At 42.8% G+C, this 24,632-nt stretch overlaps 2 protein-coding genes across 5 annotated transcripts in view; one reads left to right on the top strand and one right to left on the bottom strand.

The window, feature by feature from the left end:
* Positions 1-566: 566 nt before the first annotated feature.
* tgfb3 (transforming growth factor, beta 3) lies at positions 567-12,299 on the top strand. The gene is made up of 7 exons (XM_049597232.1): positions 567-1,345; positions 5,803-5,966; positions 7,365-7,494; positions 7,631-7,738; positions 9,711-9,867; positions 10,441-10,594; positions 11,443-12,299. Exons 1-7 carry the CDS (start codon positions 1,000-1,002, stop codon positions 11,599-11,601), a joined length of 1,218 nt encoding a protein of 405 aa, XP_049453189.1. The 5' UTR covers positions 567-999; the 3' UTR covers positions 11,602-12,299.
* Positions 12,300-12,858: 559 nt separating this feature from the next.
* The window catches only part of ttll5 (tubulin tyrosine ligase-like family, member 5), a 60,910-nt gene continuing 49,136 nt past the window's right edge, over positions 12,859-24,632 (bottom strand). For all 4 annotated transcript variants that reach the window (XM_049597228.1, XM_049597229.1, XM_049597230.1 and 1 more), the window contains 3 exons: positions 21,831-22,039; positions 18,520-18,602; positions 12,859-14,225 (listed from right to left, as the gene is read on the bottom strand). In XM_049597228.1, coding sequence (XP_049453185.1) covers positions 14,173-14,225; positions 18,520-18,602; positions 21,831-22,039 — 345 coding nt within the window. In that variant the 3' untranslated portion in view covers positions 12,859-14,172. The remainder of the gene's footprint in view (positions 14,226-18,519; positions 18,603-21,830; positions 22,040-24,632) is intronic.

The raw sequence follows: 24,632 nt of genomic DNA, 5'->3' as shown, positions 1-24,632 counted from the left end.
GTTCTGCATGTTTTATGTCACTGCAGAGGGAGCAGCTGAACGGTAGCAGCATCCAGCGGGCCACAGCAGCTGGCTGTGCTCCCTGTGCACCTCCAAGATCTACTTTGTTAACTTTGGCCTTCATTCTGCATTTGAGTTTCCTCCAAAACTTTATTTTGGTTGTGGTCAATACTGCCTAAGGACTTATAAAAGTCCACTCAATGACCCCTTAGTCAAGCTAAGGGTCCTTAATTGATGGAAATTTATGAGCACACAGCAACACATTTAACGTCAGTCTTATTCCTCCAATACAAATTGCATTTATCTTCTTCATCCACGGGCAGAAAGTAAACATATTACATCGACAAATCAGTGTTTTCTTCTTTACTCGAGAGCCACTCTTGCGAAATCTCACATTGCCCAATATTAGGCACACTTTCTGAACTTCGACAACATGAAAATCGAAGTCTCATTAAATGCATTTCAGAATAGGACAGATCTCATTGTCCGAAACGAGGCTATTACTTACTGCTCCTCCCTCTAAAACGTCACAGCTTGTGAGTATAAAGTATGAGGGAGAGTGGAGAGTGAAGTGTGTTTGAGGCTGGACAGCAGAGAGTGAACAGAGAGGCGCACTGACTCCAAAAGCACAAGTGGATGGAAAGAGCTCAATGCAATGGAGAAACTGAACCGCGGCGCAGAGATCGGTGCTCTGTAAAACTCAGGAAGAAGAGAAGAGGTGCTTGCATGAGATAAGAGGGAATGAAGAGTAGAATAAAGAGTTTTAATGAAGAGTTGAGATTGTTTTTCTCCAAAATGGCACGGATTTGCTCCCATGCAAATGCGCATTTTGCAAAGATGACATAGCACTTGAGAAAATGGGATTCCTCCAGGAACAGAACTCACTCACGACCTGAATGAAAAGAGAAAAGGGATTCTATTCAAATCGGAATTTAGTTTGGTTTGTTTTTTCTTCTTGTACTTGACAAGCCTCGGTTGTGAGTGAAAGCAGAGTGAAATATGAATCTGGGAAAGGCAATTCTGTTTTTCCTCCTCTCAAATTGTGTGACAATGACTTTGTCGCTATCCACTTGCACCACTGTGGACATCGACCACATAAAGAAAAAGAGAGTAGAGGCGGTCCGGGGACAGATTCTCAGTAAACTCCGGCTGACCAGTCCGCCTCAAACAACAGGTCCAAGTCAAGTACCGTTTCAGGTCCTGGCCCTTTATAACAGCACCAAGGAGCTCATTGAGGAGCTGGGAAGAGACAGGCACCAGAGTTGTGGACAGGATAACACAGAGACTGAGTACTATGCCAAAGAGATTTACAAGTTCAACATGATCAATGGTCCGCCAGAACACAGTAAGTTTATTGTTTTTGATCAAGTGTTTCTTTCGCAACTCAACCATTAAACTACAGCCCGTGTATGCTCTAGATGTGGGTGGCTGAAAAATAAAGGGTGGAGTAATTATTTTATGATTGGCACGATTTTTTGTTTTGCCAGTGCGCCATGCAGCCAACATTTTTAGACGTAGATGCCCAAGCTTGATCCAAATGCCAAACTTGTGCAGATCTACTATAAACCTGTATCTGCTCTCGATACAAAATGATTAGAGGTGAGGCAACAATGTCAAAAACAGGGATCTGATTTTTCCAGCTAGCGTTAAGTCCACTCGTGTCTGTGCAGCCTTTACGCACAGACGCGCCTGTGAGCAGTGGAGCGGCGCGCAAAGGAGAGGGCAAAGTAAACAGTCTAATTGGAATGAGCACCATTCCTCATACATACCTCACACCAAAGCCATGGGAACTCCAGCCTAAGTCTGACACATTCCTAAGCGGGGAAAATTCTCAGGCAGTTAAGTCTAGTATTTATTGCCAACTCCAATACCTCATTTCCATTTTCTGGCCGTGAGTTTCCCAATATTTTTCATCCAGTGTTACGACTCTCTCACTGCTATTTCCCCACTATTCCTTTCTAGTAGCAAGGAGCTGAGCTCTGTGTTATGATCTAATTCCCTTGTTCATCCATATTGGTATTTCCTGTATAAACTATGGTCCATTGATTGTTCCAGAAACTAGAAACAGAAGCTCGCTGAGCAGCAGATTCTGCAGAGAAAGTCACTTTTTAAGTGGAAGAGTTGGACTGGTGCCTGTTCACGGTCAGAGGCCGCTTAGTGCACGGTGTTACCATTTTGAAATCAACAGGTGTTTATGCTGTGCTGTGACACTAAGCAGAGCCTCTGCCGGTTCCAGCATAAGTCCTGAATCAAATCCATTTCACAGGTCCCACAAAGTGCTTCTGACACTCAAAATACACAGCTCGGGGTTTATCCACTGGTCAGAGGTAGCCAGAGCTCCCAAAACAAATAGAGGTCTAAGGAGTGGGATCAGTGATGGCCAGGTGCCCAGGACACATCACGCTGGTCTCATACTGTAGGCCATACTGTAGGTGATAATACAAGACGTGAACTTGACTTGCTGCTGGCAACACTTTCTGCACTTAACAGCCTATCCAAGAAGGATATTAGGAAATTAACACAAGGTGCCAACATACATTAATTAGCACTTTTCTCTCCCTTTTCCATTCTGTAATTTTAAAGGGAGCAGGGGCATGTTGCAGTGTATAGGAACATAACGTCTGTCACCTTGATAATTTTGCAGTGTAGTTCATTTTCATTCCTGCTGGATATAATGAGTTTTACATTCACCGTTTTCTGGAAGGTGGGAGTGTTTGGGAATAAGGTCAAGTTTTGCTTTTTTTCATGCCCAGTTAAAAAGTTAAACAGAAACTTTTCTGTCATACTTTAATGCGCCACTTGCTCCAGACTACTTTTCCTAGCCACTACTACTAATGCAAATCAAGGTATTTGCCATTTATGACTAGATGAAGCATAATTGAGACTGGGCAGCAGTAGATCTTTCTTTTTCTGGTGCATCAGAAGGCCAGTGTGGCTCATTATATCATCGTAAACCAAATACTGACATAACCGAGCTGAATGACGACCTTTGGCACAATAACATTCTTCGAATCCACTGACTCTTAAATTAGAAAGATCGTGCCTTGCACACTGAAGCATGCAGTTTCAGTGAAATTTCAAGCCAATCATTGACTCAGTGTCGGGTCAGTAAAAAATGAGGACTAGCGCTGAGGACAGCAGGGTATCTGATATATGGGATAGTAGAAAGATGATGTCATCTGAACAAACAGAGACAGAGGTCTTTGGCCTGTTCCCAAAGAAACAGCATCTCTCCCCCCCAACTCCCACGCCTTTACCATTTTTGCTTCCTCATCCCTAATCAAGTGGAAAAAAAGTTGTTTTTCAACTTCAGAGCTGAGCTGCATCACATTATCTCATCTGCTGTAGTGGCCTGCCACAACAAGACACAGGGAAATGCTCCTCTGATACATAGGAAGCATTTGAAATCTGTTTATTATATCCACAGTCTGTGTCATGGGTAAGTGAAAATCAAACCATGGCAGCATGATGCAAACCTATTCTAATTTCAGATACTGCCATTTCACTAGATAATAGAGCCAATCGACTACATTCCCAAAGAATTTCTGTTGTCCTCCATGAGACCTAGACACCTCAGCAGCTGGCTAGCACCTGCTGCCTTATGCTTCCTATTTCCTTTGTTTACCTCTACAAAGCTCTGGAGAGACTGACATCACGGACAATCCTCCGGGCAAAAGGGCAAAAAGAGGTGATTCCTGAGAGTTTTTTTTTTTCTTCTTTTATCAGGATGCCTCTGTGTCAGGAGAGGATCCCAGACACTGGAGGGTGAGCATGTGTCAGGGTGCGAGGCGTGGATGATAGCGTCTGGGCGAGGCACTTTATGTGGAGCTTTACAACAGAGCTATTCAAACGTCTGTTCCCCAGGCCTTCCTGAATAACTTTGCCACTAAATCCCTCATTTAAAGCCCATTTATTTTCAGATTCATTGAGTGATAATGCAAGCGTGAGATCAACTGCATTATTTTGTTCCCCAGGCTTTTTCATGGGACACTTTTGCAGGCATGTTAATAATAATGTTTTGCAGTAAGTCTAAATTCTCTAATTAGAATCTGATTACAGAACAGTGTCTGGTTTAACTGAATCAGTAGTCAGAACAGTAGATCTGATTTGTTTAGTTTCATAGGGTTGAGAAGATGTAAAATAATATTCAACATCAAAGTTTCCAATAGAAATACGACCCTGGTGAAGCTTACTGACATAAATCCATGCTGCTTCAGGTTCTTTACAGGTCACACCTATGTCAGCATTCTGACACTCAGTCTTAGTAGCTACCATCTAAAAAATGGTGGGGGTCAGAAAATTGGTGAATGTATTTCATTTTAATTATGCAAGCAATCCCCTCCACTTACCAACATGGAACAAATTACCTTTCAGACCCTTGGCAAAAATAAGCCATAATGTGAAATCCACCTAAAACCATTGCAATGGGAAAAATGAGGTCATCCAAAAGGAAACCAAAGACTTGATTAGAATTTCAAATCTCCCCTCGAAGTGGGGCTTTCCACCTTCTGTGGGGGAGGCAGAGAGGTGGGGGGAGACGGAGCAGTGAGTGAGGGGAGGAAAAGGCTACTGAGGTTTCCTCCTTATAGATTGTGTGGAAACACTGGACAGATATCTGGCTGGGGATGAATGCTGAAAAGGTCACCTATAAATAGGGAAAGTTGAAAAAAAAAAACTTTGTGGAAATATCAGATAATGACTGGGAGGACACTGAAATAGGATTATGGGTCAAATGAAGTACAGATACTTGGAGATGTGCAAGTTCCTTTTGCATGACACAGAAACGACTGAACTTCTGAGTTTCCATTCGTCCCGAAACAGCTCGAGGTGCAAATCAGCTAAAGGTGCAATGCCCCTTTCAACCACCAGCAAATCTGAGGCTTGGTAATAAAGTTTAAGCTTGGGGTAATAAATTAGCCATGGCTTGGCTGTAAATGACTGTTTCCATTTGGCCCATAAAAAGTTTGCTATGTGCTTGTTTTGCTCAACACTGCATGTGCTTGGCCTGTTAAAATAATAAACTGTTCAATGGTATTATGGTATAAGAAGGGGAAAGGCTACAATGCAACAGGAAGCTTTTTACATAGAATGACAATAAGGCAATTTATTTAGTGAATTTTGCCAAAGGTCAGTGTACAATAACAGACACCATGCATGTAGCAAGCTATTGCTTGTCAAGCATGCACTTACTATCACCAAAGAGTCGCCCTCCTTGATAGTTTCTCAGGTATTGTTCTGCTGCAGCACGTGAGCCCACATGTTCCCAGCTAAACCTCCTGGTTCCAGGGAATACTTGGCTTCTGGCCGAGCCCCTCGGAGCACCTGTTGGGCCCATGAGCTGGTGGGAGGAGGAGGAGCACACTGCCGTCCCACTGCAGCCTGCTCCACCACCACATGGGACATTTGGTTTTCATTTCATGACTTCAACTTGTTGCTAACTCGGACCGCACAAAGTATAAGCAGATGGTCCGCGGTAATGGCCCACGTCTCTCTGGAATTGAGTAGAAATAGTTAAAAAAAAATAAAAGCTTTGTTTTCATCTGCAAACCATCTAAACATGTAGAGGGGAATCCTCTGCAAAAAGCTTATCAATAATCAGAAGGTAAACATGTCCACCCCTGTAAGGATGTCAGTGGAAAACAGGCATTGATAACACGTGCACAGTGAAGTAACAGATGGATGGGCGCTTAAAAGGATTCTGATAAAAGAAACAATGAGCTTTCCAATCTGATCTTTTTTAATAGATATTTTGATAACATCTTTAAAGCCACTGTTGAGTCATCATTTCCACTTTTGCTGCAGATGACCTCCCCTACTGCCCTAAGGGTATCACCTCCAAGGTATTCCGCTTCAACGTCTCCACGATGGAGAAGAACTCCACCAACTTATTCCGGGCCGAGTTTAGAGCCCTGCGGACCCCCAACGCCGGCGCCAAGAGAAACGAACAGAGGATTGAGCTCTACCAGGTGTGTGTGTGTGTGTGTGTGTGTGTGTGTTTGATCTGACCGTTCATTTCCACTGTTAGCAGAGCGCAGGAGGGTAATGTGCTCTACTTCTCTCAGAAGGCCTGTGTAGGTCAGCGAGAAAGATGAAAACATTTATATTAGGGTGTCCAACTCCCTCTCTCCTCTTTTCATGCACTGATCATTATTCCATGTGCTTACAGTCAAATGGATTCTACGTTAGCACAAATTTAAGAGCTTGCACAGCCATCTTTAAGAAACTTGAGATTACCATTCAACAGTTTCTTCTTTCTTTGGTGTCGATCTCAGAGCAGTTGTGCATCCATGTTAGATCAAGTAAGGTGTTTTGCTTCTAGCAGGGGGTTTATAGCTCTGCACCTGCACTGCTGTGTTTATGAGATTTTTTTTGTGTGTGAAAGCATGGATCTGTTAGATGTCTGTGTGTGGGGTGGCAAGGATGGATTTTTTTTTTTTGTTCGGTTTCCTCATTAATCTCCCGTGAGAGACTAGGAGTAATGATCAGGTTCCAACATTTCCTGCCAGAGAGACAAGCGTCTCCGGACTGCATACCGCCTCTGAGGCAACGCTCTGGCCAGAGCTGAATACAGACTGTCAGGCCCTCAGATTGTTTCCAGGGGCCTAGGAGGAGATAGAGGCAGGGTCACCCACCGGGGGAGTAAATGGAGCTGCTCGCTCGCCCCCACACTTTTCAGGCTGGAGTTGATTGGCAGAGGGCTGACGCTGGCCCCTCGTTCCCACAGGAAGACAGATTAGATGCTGACAATGTTCAGGAACCCGGTTATCCATAGCACTGCTGTGGGGCTCGGTGGTCATACCCACCACCCAAACACACACACACATTTCTCACTACAGATAAACACCTTTGTTCAGAGGGTTGCTGATGGAGATAGGAATGTCTGAGCTACATGGCTGCATTTTCCTCCATCGTCAGTTTTGTTCATTTGGGGCCTCGACATGAAAACGCAGTTAGGACATGAATGCCCTCGGAGATACCTGCAGCCCTGCTTTTTTTTCCTGCACTGTGTGACACTGCATCTATGAGCCCAGCTTAAATCAAAGTTTGAACTGCTGACGTGAAGGACAGCCAGGTTCTCATTGGCAGGAGGGTAACACGCAGGCATTAACTTGCAAAATGGGGATATCAACACAGGGAGTCACTTTTTCCATGAAGAGTAGACATTTGGCCCAAGGCATCCTGGAGAGTCTGGCTCAGAGAGACAGCTCTGGTTCTGTGTGTGTGTGTGTGTGTGTGTGTGTGTGTGTGTGTGTGTGTGTGAGAGAGAGAGAAAGAGCGAGAGAGAGAGTGTGTGTGTGTGTGTGTGTGTGTGAGAAAGAAAAAGAGTTTATGCAGCTGGGTCACATTTTCATCTTTCCTCGCAGATCCTCCAGAAAGACGACCCCAAAGCCAAACAGCGCTACATTGGGGGCAAGAATGTCCTGACCAAGGGAACGCCTGAGTGGGTCTCTTTTGATGTGACAGAGACAGTGAGAGAGTGGCTGATGTACCGACGTGAGTGAGACACCTCAGATTTTCCCTGCACCTTATTACACATCCTGCCAAATAGCGCTGGTTCATTCAAAATGAGCATAACGGCCTCAGGGGAAAATGTCAGCCCCTTACATCCCTCTGCTCTTGTTTCCCTCAGAGACCAATCTGGGCTTGGAGATTAGCGTGCACTGTCCCTGCCACACTTTCAGGCCTAATGGTGACATCATCGAGAACGCCAATGAGGTGCTAGAGGTCAAGTTCAAAGGTGAGACTGCATTTAATACCTCAGTAATGTGGAAGAAACTCAAATGGTTTGGATTTGTATCAGTGAGCTTTGCTGTTTTTCCTACAGCTTGTTAAGAATTAAATTTAAGGTGGTATCATAAGGTGCTGAAAAGGATATTGCCAAAGTTCAAATTGGCAAACAGCCAAACAAATTTATGCAAACCTCTGTGAGGATGGGAGAAAAAAGGATGTCTAAAGCAAGGATGGCATGTAAGAAAGAAAACGATTTGTAAAAAATGTTGAAAACGGATGTTCGCACTGTCTGTTCCTCAGTTTATGGCATGCAACTACATAATGCAAAAGGAAGTGTTTGACATATTTGTTTTCTTGCCGGTGCACAGGCATGAGAGTGGTATCCCTCTTCTCATCTTACTCACAGTAAGAAAGCAGAAGAACATGTTTCCCAAAATGTCAAACTAATTAGAAATATCTTGCATATCTCTCTCCTAGATTTATCTAACGTTTTCCGCTTTCATCACGTTCAGCTAAATCGGGAATCAATAACTCCAGCGTCTTCAAGTATTCTACTCTGATTAAATTCTTCCCGACCCAGTCTCAGTCTTGCCTGGGGGTGGCTGGGGTGGGGGTGGAAGGGGGTCCTATGGCCAGACTGTGGTCTGTCGCTAAGTCTGTATTTGGTCTGGATTGTTCTCTGCTTTTGATCTCTCACAGCGAAAAAGATGGTCTGCCAGTTTGTATTCACGATCAAAAGCCAGATAACATTCAGGTCTGTTTGATTTGTGTTTGATTCGTCTAATGTTCCAGATAGGCATCTTGTGTTTGTTGAAAATTTTTGTTTCATTGTGATTGCGCTATTGAGGAAGTGCTGGTTTTGGGATGATTTGCATTAGTGGGTCTCAGGACCACTTTATTCTAGGAGTTTGTTTTGGGCTCCAGGTTTAGTTTATAGTGCCTGTTTCAGATATTTCCATTAGCCATACTTATATCTGAGCTATTAGTTATTATTTAAACATATTAACAGAGACTATTGGCACGCACTGGCTGATGTCCTTCTGATAATGTGGTCCTACCAACAGGGCTGCTGTAAGACATCTCATCTGGTGTTGCTATGTTGGTAGTGTGGACTCTATACTTTACCTCTATGAACTGCAGAGGATTTATTGAAAGTCCGAACATTTTAAATTAAACTCTAATGTGCATGTCTATGTTTTGTTTGTGTACAAAAGGCTTAACAGATCCTTTGTTCCATTGTGCACCGCCAGATGAAAGATACCCAAACTGTTGATTATGTCTCTTATTGTTAGGGTAAGATCTAGTGCAGTGCTTCCTGGGATGAATAAGAATCTGGTTATGATACAATAGCACTCACAATACTCTTCTTATTATGCGAATAGTCTAAAAAAAGTTCCTTTTGATCCAGTCATCAACATGTTTCTCAAACCTATTGAGGTCTTTTTGGTAAGATAATGGGTTTCCTTTCTAAGAGGAAGAGAGAGACACAGAGCATGGGAATACAATTGATCTGGTATCTCACTTAGCACTGGGGCCCCCGGGCCCTTGGCCCTGGGAACACTCCCGACTGGCTTGGCCACAAGGAATGTGCTGCCACGGCGCTCAGACGCTTGGCCCCGAATTAAAGAGGGGCGTACATATCCAACAGCAGCATCTCTCCTGAGATATCCACTGCTTTAGCTATCAGGGGTAGATTGGATGAGCAGACGCAGGCCCAGGGGGGAGAACAGAGGAAAGAAGGAAGTTAGGGACCAGTGTTGAATAAGGAGAAGGATGAAAAGTGAGCCAAAACTGAGTGAAGCCCTTCCTGGATATTACAGTATCCTTCTGTAAAAGTTACAGTTGACTACGCTGATCAGAGTTAAAGTTGTGGTTCCTCTGAAGTCAGCTCTTGAAGACATCTTTACGGTTCTCAGAAAACCTGCTGTATTTCTGCTGTGTATAGTTTTCCTTCTAGACTAACTGACTGTCTCCTGCAGGTATGGAAGCAGAGTTTGACGAACTGAGCCGTGTGAAAAAGCAAAAGGAGCAGCTCTACCCCCACCTCATCCTCATGATGCTCCCTCCCCACAGGCTGGATGCCCAATCTTCCTCCCGCAGGCGCAAGCGGGCACTTGACACCAATTACTGCTTCAAGTAAGACACACTTCCTCGCTCTGGAAAATGTAATGCACTGCTTGGACTATTGTCTTTCACTGTAAAATAATTTCCGTGGCTGCACCTGCGCTGCCAGTTTTGGAGATCTGAACACTGGGTTAGTTTAAATACTGCAAATAAAGAATGGTAGAAAATAAAGTAGAACGTCAGCAGAGGCAACATGAAATGGAAATACCAGCTGTCAGATCTCAAAAAGATGGCAGAAAAGAAGAGTATGTGGGCACAGAATACACAAAATGAGCTTGTTAATCACCTAGACGAGCACGACAGAGGTATTAGCCGATACAAGTCGGGATCTGTCCCAGTACTAGCAAACGCCACCTCCTCTTACACACCGTCTCCTCAGCTTTGGATTTCCTCTGACAGGCAGCACCAGAGACACCTGGGCTGACTCCAAGAGGGAAAATAAGGGCACACCTAAGAGTGGAATTTCTGAACCTCACTCTCATCTCTGGCTGTGAGCCTATAGGCAGGAAAATGTATATGTCTCTTTAAAACGACGCGTTACCTGTGAGATGAAATGAGTGTAATCCTCTGTCCTCTCGTCTGCAGCAATTATGAGGAGAACTGCTGTGTGCGACCACTATATATTAATTTCCGGCAGGATCTGGGCTGGAGGTGGATCCATCAGCCTGAAGGGTACTATGCTAACTTCTGCTCTGGTCCCTGTCCTTACCTACGCAGCGCAGACACCACCCACAGCTCGGTGAGACAACACACTGAAGGAACACTTTGGGTGTTTTGAAGTAGGGCTGCATGAAGTACTTATCCATAGTCAGTAATGGCGCTGAAGCTAGGCCATGTAATGCTGTGGATGGGGGTAGCAGCAAAATGTATTTTAGCCACCCAAAAAATTAATGTCAGTTTAATTGTACATTATATCTAGAATATTTTCATCATTTTACCTTGCCATGAGACAAAAATTTCTGTCAGGGACCCAAAGCTGTTGTATCGCTCTCTTCAAAGCCAAACTCCACTGAGAAAAACAGTAATTTAACATCTCTGAACACAGGAGCTGCTGGTCTACTGTTGCCTCGATCAGTTATTTTCTTTGTGTTATTGTGTGACTTTGGTGTTTAAAGGATTAGTTTGGATTCACCAAAGTCACACATTAACACAAACAAACTAGCCGACCAAGGGAGCTGTAGTCCAGCAGCTCCCCTGTTCATCAAGCTAAAATTACTGTTTTTTCCAATGGAGTCTGGTGGCTTTGAACAAAACATAGATAACAGCTTTAGTTCCCCATCAGAAGGGCTGTCTGACAGCGTTAAAACACTGCAAATGTTCTAAATATAGTGTACACCTAAACTGATTCCTTAGGTGGCTAAAATATGTTTTGCTGCTGCCCCTGTCCACAAAAGTGACGGTACTCCTGCATGCTTCTCCAAACTGGGGTCATGCTGACCACCATCTACTGTAGTTAATAAACTGACTCTGGATAAGTACCTCATACAACCCCACTTCAAAAAATTTGAACTACCCCTTTAAAGTTGTGAATCTGTTTGGGAAAACATGGTTGCTGATCCTCATCGCCTTCTCCTCTTTCTCCCAAAGCTGCTGAGCCTATACAACACCTTGAACCCTGAAGCATCCGCCTCACCCTGCTGTGTTCCTCAGGACTTGGAGCCCCTCACCATCCTCTACTACGTGGGTCGCTCCCCTAAAGTTGAGCAGCTCTCCAACATGGTCGTAAAGTCCTGCAAGTGCAGCTAAACTTCAGGGCTCTGGGGCCCGGCGAGAGACGTGGGGATGTGGCGGCTCCCAGCATTACTCAGGGGCGGGTATGAGGGGTTAGAGGGGGCGCGGTACACTTTGCCCTCCATGAGTACCTCCGACCCCTGCTTCAGCCTTACCCGAGCCCTCTCTCTCACAAAAAGATAAAAGATGCGGTCCACCACTCTGCTCACAATCATCGGCAGCATTTACCAAGAAGACTTGTCAAACACCACTCCACTAATGGCACTCTCAAACCCATCAGACCTCTTCAGCAATCGCCTTTTTTTGACATCAGTGTTTCTCATGTTTTGTTTTTTTTTCATATTCCAGCATTTTTGAACAGCCTGTACCTCAGTGTTACATAACCGGAGGAACAGAACAATAATTGCCTTTCAGTGACCACTGCATTCTTACGGACATTAAATAATTGCAGTCAAACAGAGAAAATGACTGAGAATGCAGACTGAGCTCAGCATAATAGGAATACGTCAAAGAGGGTGAAACTAAACGATTGTTTGTTGAGAGCAAACACATCCCTCGGCTCTGACGCACAGGACACCTTCAAATGTCCGAGCTGGAAACCAACGCTGTGCACGCCGCAGCTCCCTACACTGTTTGTTTAGGATAAAATGCTGTTGAATGAAAAATGACATTAGGAAAAAAAAAAAGAAAACATGCTGGAAACCAACGTTTATTTCAAAGTAGTATTTCCATGGTTATGTTTACCTCTGTAATACAACAGGATGGGGATTCCAGGGATCGTTTTGTTTTAAAGTGAAGCCTTTCTGTTGTATGAGACGACGTATGTCACTAAGTGAACACTTAACTAGATCACGAACTGTAAATGTTTTTTTCTTATTACTCTTGGAAACACCTTTTTTTTTAATTAAACATGGACAGTTGGATAGAATTGTTCTAATTTCATTATTATTGGGAGTTCTTATGTTTGCGTTAAGTACTTTAGAGCACTTTATTCTAAAGGGTAATACAGTAAATTTAGGTGACCAAAGTGAAGAAATCCAGTGAGTGACAACTTCCAGTGTACAGTATGTGTGGTGAACAAATACATTTACTGACGTGATCAGCATGTTTTAATGTTTTCTACGTATTCATTTCAGTGTTGTTGGATACAGACTGCCGAAACGATTCCAAAAATATTACATTTCATGCTTGTGTGTTGTAAACAATCAGCGACAAAACAGATTAAATGATCAGACTGTAAACAACTTTGTATCGCCACAAGAGAATTGGAGTCTACCATTGGATTTTTGTAACACAGCATGCACTGGCATAGTAAAGTAGCAGTAAATCCACAACAACATCAATCACTACAAAAAAATAACATAAAATCCAGTTCTGTTTTACTGCATTGAAACGACAATCTGTGCAAAATCCCTCTGATAATAATCACCATTTGATATGACAAAAACATGCATGACATTCAAGTATTTCTGACAAAGTCATCATAAACATATGCTGAATCTATTGATATATAACAGAGATTTTTTTTATTCTGTTAACACACCCTGAGTGAACTCGCTATATGGTCCCAAGCAACAGAATATCCACCAGGATATTGGTCTGCTGGTGCAGCATTAACCTCCATTGTAGGCAAGGCTGTGCATAACCATAATTCCTCTTTGTGTTATGCTTTGAGCTACAGAAATGGCCAAACAGGCCTTTCGGTGGACAATGTACAATAAATAAATACTAATGCAATAATTTACTTATAAAACCAAAAACATTACATTTGGTCCATCCAAGGAGAACAACACCAACATCTCAACAGTTTACAGGAATAATCACAAGCCAGCTGTTTTCTCGATATAAAACTTAAACCTCCTGGCAACAGTGTTGCATCATCCTTGCAACAACCAATCATATTTAAGCTCCTTTTTTAAAGCCTACAAGCAAAGGATGCCATAGTTAAACACATCCTTAGGCAATGACCACAGAGTATTATTTGGCAACAACTTGGCTTCCAACAAGGATCAGAAGTTGGAGTGTTTTAATGCCAGAAGCCACTCATGAAAGGCAGCAAGATGAGACGCTGCTCAGGCAACTAATTACCAAACCCCCATCTCACCTGCTTGTATAACTAAGGAAGAGAAAAAAAGCAGTGCACATTCTACCACATGAATAAAATGTTGAATCCTGTAGTTAAAATGCCACCAGGGCATTGAAGAGCCATCTGCTGAAGGCTATCTGTCAGTGAAATCTTTCTGTGGCATCGGTAGCATGGAGAGAATGAGGGCGGACAACTGTTGGGATGTGTGCATGTAGCCAAGTGGGTGGAGGGGGGGGGCTGAAAAGGCCAACTGATGTTGAGCTGAGCAAACAAAATCCCAACCTGCGTCAAGGCTGGGCATTCCTGGCCTTGCAGACTATCCTCTCACATGTCTGCGGCTGTATCAGAGAGAAATTAATAGGACCCTGTTCGATGTCTGGCATGCTTTCATCTGTTGCTGTTGTCCTTTCCCAGAATACACCTCTGTGAGGATGTAGTTACATGCAGAGACACCTGTCAGGCCGGCAAAGGGGCAGGACGTGCCTCTGGTCGCTTTCATGTCATCTGTGACCGGGTTCCTGGCCCTGGAGCAGCTTGCGGTACACAGAAAGACCTGGGAAGCAATGGATGAAAGGAAAATAAATAAAAAGAGGTACAAGGGCAGCACAAGGTTTTTCCCCACAGCACCCACGTGTGCACAAACAGAAATATGAAGGTTAAACCTGAAAGAGTTTTACTTCAAGGTTCCTACAGCCAAAGGCAAGTTAGATTTACGACTAAAAGACTTTTTAATGCCACTTGGAATAAAACTCAAGATCAATTTTATAGTACAAAACATGAAAGGACATCAATTACTTAGGGTTAGGGACAATTTTGCCCAAATGTTTATTGTAACATAAAAGATGACCTTTTTGTCTCATGGTGGAGACAAGGGTTGAACAGAACTGGCATTTGTTGATGACTTTGTTTGCTGTTTTTTTTGTTTTCTCACTCTGCATGTGAAATTCCACTGCCTTGATTTCGATTTTGGTGAGTTTGGAAAACATTTTGCATAAGGTATGCAGAGTCTCATATGCGTTGTCTTGTAATGGGCTCAGCAATGCAACAAAATCTTGGTTAAACAGCCAAATTTCATCAAATTTGCACTTCCACATGTCATCCAGGGTGCAGTGACAGCCAGAAAGAAAATATGAGTGTTGTTGGTTCCGCTATCCTGATCTGGGTGATGTTAATCCAAGAGGCATTCTGTAAATTATTTTTTTAAAATGTTACCAGTTATTATGAGATTTTTTTAATATTGAAACATCCAAAAAAAAAAACTATTTATGAAATCATATCTCCCATGCCTTAGCATTTTTTTTAAACCTTTGAAAGATTGATTTAAGACATTTTGACACTAAAAGCATTCAATGCCTTTTAAGTTTTACTAAAGATCCACAGGAACCCTGTTCAAAAGGGCACACTAAAACTAGGGCTGATTAGATTAGATTAGATTGTGGACATTGTAATATTGTCAGTGCTGCCTTTTCCTGATTTTAAACGCTGCATCACAGTAAAGTGATTTAATTTTCTGAATTTACCAGACTGTTCTACCTGTTCCATTATTTTGCCTTAACCCAACTGACCCTTTGCTAAGTCCAGCCCCCGGACGCAGACTGGCCAATCATAACGTAGCATCGGGCTGGCTCAGACCAGGGTCAGATAACAACAACACAGCTGTGCTCCATTTACTCTAATGCAATCGTTTCAGATTTCCTTCATTTTCAGGCTGGTTTTGTGGATTTGGAGCTAAATGTTGTGCCTGGGGCACGTCATGTATTAATGATACTCGTTACCTGGAGAGGTTGGAAAAAGATATACTTTTCTTCCCTGTTCCAAAACCAAAATCAAACCCTGACAAGTGTAGGGTTAGCTAGCTAGCTACTGAAGATATAGCCTACTGAATGTATACACATGCTGCTTTTGCTTTTTAATGATTATAAAAGTGACAAAAAGGCCGACCCTGCTGTACAGGAACCAGTGAAGGGAAGCAGGGAAACTTTGCTGATATTCAACCAGCTGTGTGTCATCACATTGTGCGCAGATCACTGTTGGTTGACTTCCTAACACCGTTCATCTGCACATACTGCGATGACACACAGCTGGTTCAGTATCGGCAAAGTTTCCCTTTATATTCATTGTCTTCTGTGGCGATCAGCAGTGATGTGGTGGTTCACTTTTACACTGTGATCTGTAGCCTATAGTTTGGCTTTAGCTTCTAACTATCTTTGTCTTTTTAACCTGTTGTTGCTGCTGAGTCAGTTTGACATCCTGGATATATCCTTCAAACACAGACTGTAGACCCCCCTGTCTGCTTCTCTCTGGAATCACTGTTTCCTTTTTACAAAAATGTTGATTCGTTGATCTTTTTTAATTTTTGGTCGAGGCGGTTATCATCAGATCTGCTCGGTCACCTCAGCGCTTCGCCTTTCATCTAGCTCTCCCGTCTCTCTCAGCCTCCTTCGCTCCTTATGCTATCGGCTGGCTCACAGCCAGGCATCCAGTAGAAAAGGCATTCCAAGTACAGTTAGAGCTGCCGTGTTTGTGCTCCCAAACAGTATTCCCTTTCATTCCCTCTCTGCACACTCTGTTTATTTTGGTGCTCTTTTACACCGTGGGGCCTGACTGAGCTGGAAAACGAAAACATCTCCCCGACTTCCAATCCGATGACATGACCGCTGGAAGTAGCTTCCTCCAGCTCAGCAAAAGAAAGATAAAGGGACAATATTGTCTCTGACATGTCCCACTGCAAATGACACTTAGAGCTACAAATGATAGAAGAAATTATGTCAGCAGTTATATAATGGTGATTTAACCCCAAAGAAGTGAAACAGAATAACAGACTAATCAGTTATCTCCCATATTTATTCAACAGTTTGGATCTTTGTGTATCAGTGGCTGCTACGAATCAAACATCCAATAACTGACATAATACATCTAAAAGGAGCTGACAGCCAATAACTGCCTTCCTTTCCCAACAGGGCACCGCAGTCTTATTTTGATAGAGAGAGGCCTAAGCTATCCGTCCTGACATGATCAGACGCCCATTAAAATAGCACAAGTGCAGCATTCATTTCCTTAAACTAAAAAGCTATAAATCTCCCCACTCACCAGCTGTGGAGCCCTGAGAACTTCAAGAGAGCTTCAAGGAAAGCATTGTAAAACATGTGGTCGATATAATCTAGGTTTGTAAGCTTTGATAGGTCCTCGTCGAAGCCCTCCCTTCATCTCGTGTCAAAAATGAACGCAGAAGAAGTTGGGAAGGAAAAGGGGGAATGGGGTGAGCGAGCAGGAAAACTTTTCAGAGGATAAAGGGAGAGTTGTATGAGCAAAGAGAGGAAGAGATTAAGAGAGCGCGCAAGAGAGAGATAAAGGGAGAGTGTGATTAATGACGGCTGACAGCTGATCATAGAGAATGCTCTCCATTTGGACCCGCTCTAACTCCCTGTCAGAGTCAATCAGGGGAGCTCAGTCATCTCGCTACAAAGGTACACTGGGCAGGCAGAAAGACCTGACGCACTCCTAAGCTCCACAAAGGCTGTTCCCCCTCTAATAACATTCCCCCCCTCCCTCCAAAACACAACACTGAGTCTCTGTTTAACTCCCAGTCCGATTCTAAATGCATGGATAACCCTGCCTTACTAACTGGTTTTGGTACTGGGATTTTTTTCCCCTTTGGTTCAGACATTTTTTTGAAAGTCAAGAGTGAAGCACCCCCCCACCCCCACCCCTTGCGCCCTGAACGACGGAAAAAATGCATTCATGAAATTCAGAAGCTTCTCCCAACGGATCCAGTTACAGTAATTGATGAGTTTATAAGATGTTTGTTAACTTAAGCCAGCCTTCATAGTTTGGGGGGAAGAGGGAGAATGAAAAGAAATGTTCTGGTCACAGACACACGCACTCATTTTAGGGGGAGAGACTGGGTGGTGCAGAGCTACTGTGTTTTTCCGACAAGCTGATTTCTGCTTGACTGTGACACTCACGTGATGTGATGAATGGTGTGATCTGCTAATGCTAATGTATAGTAGGGTCTATGGAAAAAAGCTCTTGATCAGGCAAACAGATGTGTGCATCGGCAGCAAACTGCTTAATATCACCGTTACTGCAGTAAGCTCAACACTTCGCTCGGAATGGAAAGAGTTGTGGAAATAGGGCAGGATGACAGGGCACACGTGAGTGCATGCACCCGCAATTGCAGTGCATTACTCATAATAAACTTAGCAAAGGCTGAGCCACAGTTTTCATTCTCTTCGTATGATTTCTGGGGTACAACTGGACGGCCCTTTTGGCGGAGAGACAGTAATTATGACTGCGTAGGAATGACCAACAGATGGGAATGCCCAAACTGTTCCCATCACTGGATCTCATTACAAAAGAAAGATGTCATCACTGTTATGCCTCTTTATCCTTCAGCAGTAATCTGACCTCTAGTCTTGGACACAGACAATATGATCAAATAGCAAATTACAGCACTGCAGAGCGTTTATCTGGCTGCTTCAACTCTACTTGGCATATCCTCTAAAGAGGGCTGTGACACAAGTCATTGTAATATAATAAGCAATAAAACCTTACTTGTACAAGATTGTTAATCAAGTTTGGACACTACTTATCGTTATGACAATGTAGTTATCTTTAACAGTTTGCAAGACATGTACACATCCTGCACACCAACACGCGAGCAGGACCTGGCTAAAAATATCCCGTGGTGTTTATCAGTCCTCCATGGGGAATGTCCACTATGCCTGGCTGTAATCACGGACACTGGCATAGAGAGGGTATAACTCCCCCCCCCAAGGACTACAGCACCAACAGGCCAAGTTACAGTGCGGTACTAAGTGTGTGCAGTATTGAAGCATCAGACCCACCTGTTTTACCACAGATGGCTTTGTAGACCACATGCTGGCCACTGGACACACTTCCACTGGCTGAACTTTCTGCGGACGTCTGCCTGTTGATCAAGATAAGAGTCAGTGATGACCAAAAAGATCATTCGCAAACTGTATCTGAAAAAACAATGCTTATCTCCACAGTCCAGGTCCAAGCTTTTGGTGTATTTCAGTATTTATTCGACTTTGAGCTGAAAACATACATAAATGAACAGCTGTAAAGTGTTTTCTTGTGAATGTTTGAGCTTAAATGATGTCTGAGTCATCTTCTGACAGGACAAAAGTGGAGTGTATTTCAAATAGCCTCTGTGTGTGTGTGCAGTCAGCGATGGCTAGTGGGGGTTAAGTGTTTGCTGAGTGCCTCTCGTGAGGTATTGTAACAAGAAGGGGGCAAATTCCTGCTCCTTGTCCTGGGTGATGTGATTTTCACATGATTATTATTGTGGTGATTACTGACTATGAGGACCTGCGGGCTATGGCCTCAGACACAGAAGGTGTATACATAGCCTTTCTGAATAGTCAGTAACAGTAGTGTATACTTATCTCGCAGGGCTTCATAAAGGAGTCTGGAGATCATAGACAGGGAATTACAAAGCCCTTTTCACATGATCAGACAGCAAATACAGTGTTTTCAAAGAGTAAACCATTATGAGAGCTGGTGAAGCGTAGAGCAGGAGCAGACACGTCTGTAACCTTATACATTAAATCTGTTAAGCATTTTTTAGGGGGAACAATAAATAAAGCTTAGCTGGCATTAACCTCTCGCCCCATAACAGCAGCTTGCCAAAGGAGCATTAACAAGGTAATGAGGGTACACACTGCCTCCTTGTAAGGGGCTGCACAGTTGTTCTTTCATACCATTACACAACCACAAATAGAACCGGCCCACTTTAAGCGTGGCATACCTCGACAGGAAGCAACCCCTTTCATATTGAAAAGGGGGAAAAAAAACTTGACCTCTGGGTTCTTCACATCACTTTCTTTGTCAACAGTCTCTCACTCTGTCACTTCAAGAGTCAGGCGGCAGCTAGAAACTAAATTTGAACTCACAGTACGCATGCACGGATGAAATATAATCCTAAAGTTGAATATTTCACACTACTCACAGAGAGCTGAGGTTCTTATGTAAACATAGCTGATGTGTAGCTTTACTTTTTTTTGTACATTCAGGTAGCTAGTAATGTTATTCAGATTGACCAAAGGGGATAAAGTTTAACCATAAACACACTTTTGGCAGCTTCTGTGTGTGTACAGTATCCTGTGAAAATAACTACTGTTGTGGCTGATTAATAGGGAGTCAAAGCAGCAGCGAGGCTGACATTAATGGTGCTGCTGTAATTGTCACCCTATTAGTAATGCCACACGACAGCCCGGGTTTCCGTAGTTACAGCTGCGTCGCGCCAAACCTTGCAAACAAAATACCAAACAGGCTCATTTATTTGTGTTACAAATTGCTCCTTTCAAAGCCTTCACTGAAGTCATACCACTTTGAGTCCTTGCAGCCCCTCGAGTTGGCAGCTGTGGTATGTTGATAGACTAGAGAGCCCTGCCCTGCTGAGTAGATACCAACGTGAAGCACATTTGCTTCCAGCAAGTGTACTGCGTGTTAGCTGAGCCTAAAAATCAAAGGCACTGCCACTCTTTGCCAAGGTCTATTCAGCGTCTTTTAATCTTCAATTAAAACTGAATGCTGACGAGTCACTCAGTCCAAGTCAGCAGATTCAGACAAAGTCAACTGAATAGCACTCTTGTCGGATTTTGCCTCCAAACAGAGGAAATCATTTGGCTGCATCGACAGAAATCTTCACTCCACTTCCTTTCCTAAACAAGAGCAAAAACCAAATGTCATTCTGATAAATAGATTCAGCTAACAACTGTCAGTGATCATCAGTGGTGTATTACTCATGGGGGAACTAGGCGAGGCCAGTGCTGGTAAATTTGTATCAAACGCAACAGTTTTACAATTCAACAGCTGGCTACAGGAAGGTGTTTGAAGGGCTGGATAACCTTGAACTGTTTGAACATACCCAGCACAGTGATTCTATTATGAGTTGGAGGAGCTCAGGCCTACACTGGGATGCATTTCAGATGTGCCTCAATAACAGAGGTATTGAGTTGCCCCTAAAATGAGCGCTGGAAATAAAGGGAAGCAACTTATTATCCCCCCATTTTCTGCAAACAATCATCTCCTTTCTCCTGGACAGGGTTCACTTTTCTCTGTCATTCTTTCTTTTCCCCTCTCTTTATTCTTTCTTTTCATTGTTTCCATCAGTGCATTTTTGGTCCTGAAGCTTCCGTTTTTCCCACACTCTCCCCTGTCACACTGGTCGACCACAAAAATGCAGGACAGAGGAGAGTGTGAGGGGGCTCTGGAATTCCACATGCAGAGGGTAAACACGGCAACTGCCAGGAAGACACACACACACACACAGGAGCAAACACAGCACCTACCCGGCTGCCCTAACCTATTCTACAACCCCTGTGCTGCACCCCTGCCCTCTTAACTGTTCACTTGCCAGCTACAGTTTGTCCAGTCAAGTAGGATGACTAAATGTAACACGTCAGCAGAGCAAGGGCTCTGCTCAGTGCTACCTGCTATTCTCAACTCTACTGCTTAGAGTGTCAGCAAGCTAGCAACAGTATGGGCTTCAGTCATATAGAACACAAACACTCTTTGTTCCGTCCCTCTTACGCAGTGTGAAGAGTCCTTCAAACTGCAACAGCGTGCTTTAAACAAACAATCAGCCCCGATCACAAAGGTTTGCTGTTGTTGTGTAATTTGGCCAGATGTTGCAGTAATAAAGTCATAAAGTAAGTGAGGGAAATAGCTGGCAGTTCAGCCCTGTTTCACTCCTTTCCTTTTATTTTCCCTTCTGTGCTCTTCAGCTTATCTCCAAACCAAACAGGAATTAAACGATGCTCGGAGCCCGGGGCCCTTCCACTGAACCACGCTTTGTTTACGGTTCAGGCAGAAATCAGGCCTGTGATGAGGTTGTTTACTGAACAGGCAGATACACCCCGCGGCCAAAAGACTGGGAGCACTCCACTACGCACATATTCTAACTCTCGTTAGCATTAGCCATGTCCTCTTGAACTCACCAATCCCAAGGATTTTTTTCTTAATCTCCAAGCAGCGGCCAATCAATGTCATCCCCACTGCAATCCCTTAATGTGCAATAAATAACGTAGTGACTCTGGTAAACTCTCAGCTATACTGGATTTAAGTAGCATCAGGAGTTCAAAACAAGTAAATCTGAAGTAAATGCATTCAGTCTGAAGGCTGGTCTTACTTGATGAGGCGCTTTGTTGCTGTTTTCCTGGTCTGTCTCTCTCTGGCACTGCTGGGCGGCTTTGGGGCGAGAGCAGGACTAACACAGGTTTGGATGTGGCTGTGGACATGACCGTGATTGGGCCGAACATGAAAGCTGGATGGAGGGCAGCTGGATGAGTTCGTGGGAGCCTGGGCATGTGAAGTATGTGTCTGCTCTGGAAATTGAGCCTAAGAAACAAGAAAAAAATGTCAGCATCATTAAGACAATGAAAATACTTTCGACAATTTTGGATATAAAACATTGGAGGCATACAAGGAAGTTACATTATGTAATTTTTAGTGACCTGTAACAATAGAAACAAAGATCAAAACAAGATAATAAATGATAAAATAGTGATTAATAACAAAGGGTATTGCATTTATCATCTCAATTTGATAACCTTGATTTATAGTCAGGCAGTATGAGGCCTGTAAGAGCAGCTATTAACAATGATTACTCATTGATCAAACAATAGTAATGACAATGGGACAAAGCACTGCATAGATCAGATAACTGTTTATGCATTTTTGCTGTCAGGGTCATTCACATGTGAAAAGCATGTGATCAGGCACATTTGATAATGTTTGGGTCTAGTTTACTTCCAGCTTTGTAGAACTGTTCTATTTTAGACAAAATTTGAAATGGAAGCCAAATTAACTGTCTCCAGCTGACCAGTGTACATTACCTTAACTTATCTCAACCCAACAAACTTAAGAGGATTAAAAAATGCTTGTTGATGCTTGAAGAGTGGCAGGTCAGAAAATGACTTTGGACCAAAGCTGGTCGAGCCAGAGGGATTACTGAAGTGATCCCAACATGTGTGCCAGCATTTCTTGGACTCCTGTGGATGTGTGAGATGGTTCAAATTACAACTTTTTCTTACAACAACTGAGATGCCATGAACACCCATTACAAAAATAATAGCAGTGGGGCTCTCAGTACCTTTAGAACTTAGTCCCTAAAAGATTGTTGCAGTGACCCTGTTAAAAGCAACTTCTAAATAGATATCTTTTCAATATATCGATGTTTAAAGTAAAGTAAGTATATTAAAGATCAAGGAGCTTGTGGTGTTCCACAGGGATCAATCCTAGGACCACTACTCCTTCTAATATATGAAAGTAATATGAAATCTGTGGTTGATTGTAAGCTGATCTGTATGCTCATTATGGATTTGATACTTTGAAATCTACTTGGTAAAGAAATGTTGAAATTCAATACATGATTAACTGACTTTCATTACATCAAACTGAATCTACTGTATTCTTTTTGCCCTAAGTAGTAATCCTGCTCATAAAAAACATCTTAAAATCACCTTCAATTAAGTCTTGATTGAAAGATCAGGAGATTTAATCCAGAATTTAAGTACATATAACTTTAATTACTATGATCTCCCAAAGCATTATCAAGGGCATGTAAAAACTGGATAAAATCTGGTTCTTTTTTAACAAAAATGCAATAAAAATATACAAATCACAACAATCAATGTTTAATTTTCTATATTCTTAAAGGTATACTATGCAGGCATTGTCGGTTACTGTTTGCAAACAGTATCTCCAGCAACAGTGGAAATAAAATCCAACCTCATACTGACTTCTGTTTGACGTTTTTCAGCACTGTGCCTTTCAAATGCATGCTGCTAACAGTATGGCACCTGGTCACTACCTTTTTATAAACTCCCGATCTCACCTGTGTGATGTGGGGGTACACACCCATTCACGTCCTAAACATCCCTAACATAACAAAATGAGAAGAAAAAAAAAATACAGGCAGAGTCTTTACAGATAAATACATCACTACACACATCTATTGGGTCATAACTGATGATTGAGATGGAATTACCTTTGTATGAGTCTATAAATTGTATTTTAGGAAAATCCTGCATAGTATATCTTTACACGAGGTTAAGTGTTCTGCAGCAGGGCATGTGATTAAAATAAAATCAGGATACTTTAATGTATTTTAGAATAGTATTGGTTTGGGATCATACATAATGATAATTAGGTGAAAATTCAAATATATGGTTGTTTTGAATCAGGATATTCTCACTGCATGGATGCAGAGATCCTTACGTATATGAATACATGCATAATGTCCATGTATTGCACATATTTTTGAAAGTATGCTACGGTATGTATGTACTGTACTGTTTAAAAAAATCAAACACAATTCCAAAAGAGGAATAAGGAAGTGCAATCACATTTGGAATGGGTTAGTCATGGGACAAAAATATAGTCTCTGGTCATTTATGAAATATCAAAGTGCTTGACATGAAATAGTGCCGATATTAATGAAATGCCATCCAGTATCAAAACAAGAACATTTTTTTGCAGATGGCTGGACTGAAAAGCGAATTCTTCACATTATTTATTTGTTTGTACAAGACCTCTTCAAAGGCTTGGGAAGGGGGGAAAATACCATTTTCTTTCTGACATAATATTTTAGATCCACATTTCACTCTGTCCTTGCAGTGCTGGGGAATTCTTTGCATACATTCCTTCCACGTCTCACGTCTATGCTATTTTCTCTGCAGCTTTATACGGCTATCTAACAAGCTAATGGTTTTCCAGCCTCACAGTGCAGCCGTTCAAAAGGGCCGGCAGTGTGACAGGGAATATCTGATGTAATTTGTGTGTTGATAAATGAGAAGCTGAGTTTCCAGGTTGCGAGGCCTATGGCCGCAATTCAGTTTGAGCGGGACCAGGAAGGGCACCTTTCTTTGGCTGCCAGGTGGCTCAGAGCCAAGCCTGTGGAGGAGCCGTGCAGTCTGCACCCAGTAACTGG

Source organism: Epinephelus fuscoguttatus, linkage group LG14, assembly GCF_011397635.1.
Source record: "Epinephelus fuscoguttatus linkage group LG14, E.fuscoguttatus.final_Chr_v1".
NCBI lineage: Eukaryota > Metazoa > Chordata > Actinopteri > Perciformes > Serranidae > Epinephelus > Epinephelus fuscoguttatus.
This window is presented reverse-complemented; position numbering and strand designations above follow the sequence as displayed.

Bases quoted from the DNA above. Each gene is read 5' to 3' on its own strand.
- tgfb3 (XM_049597232.1), top strand. From the start codon at position 1,000: ATGAATCTGGGAAAGGCAATTCTGTTTTTCCTCCTCTCAAATTGTGTG. The intron at 7,495-7,630 runs GTGAGTGAGACA...TGTTTCCCTCAG, and splicing joins AGAGTGGCTGATGTACCGAC to AGACCAATCTGGGCTTGGAG. The intron at 10,595-11,442 runs GTGAGACAACAC...TTTCTCCCAAAG, and splicing joins CAGACACCACCCACAGCTCG to CTGCTGAGCCTATACAACAC.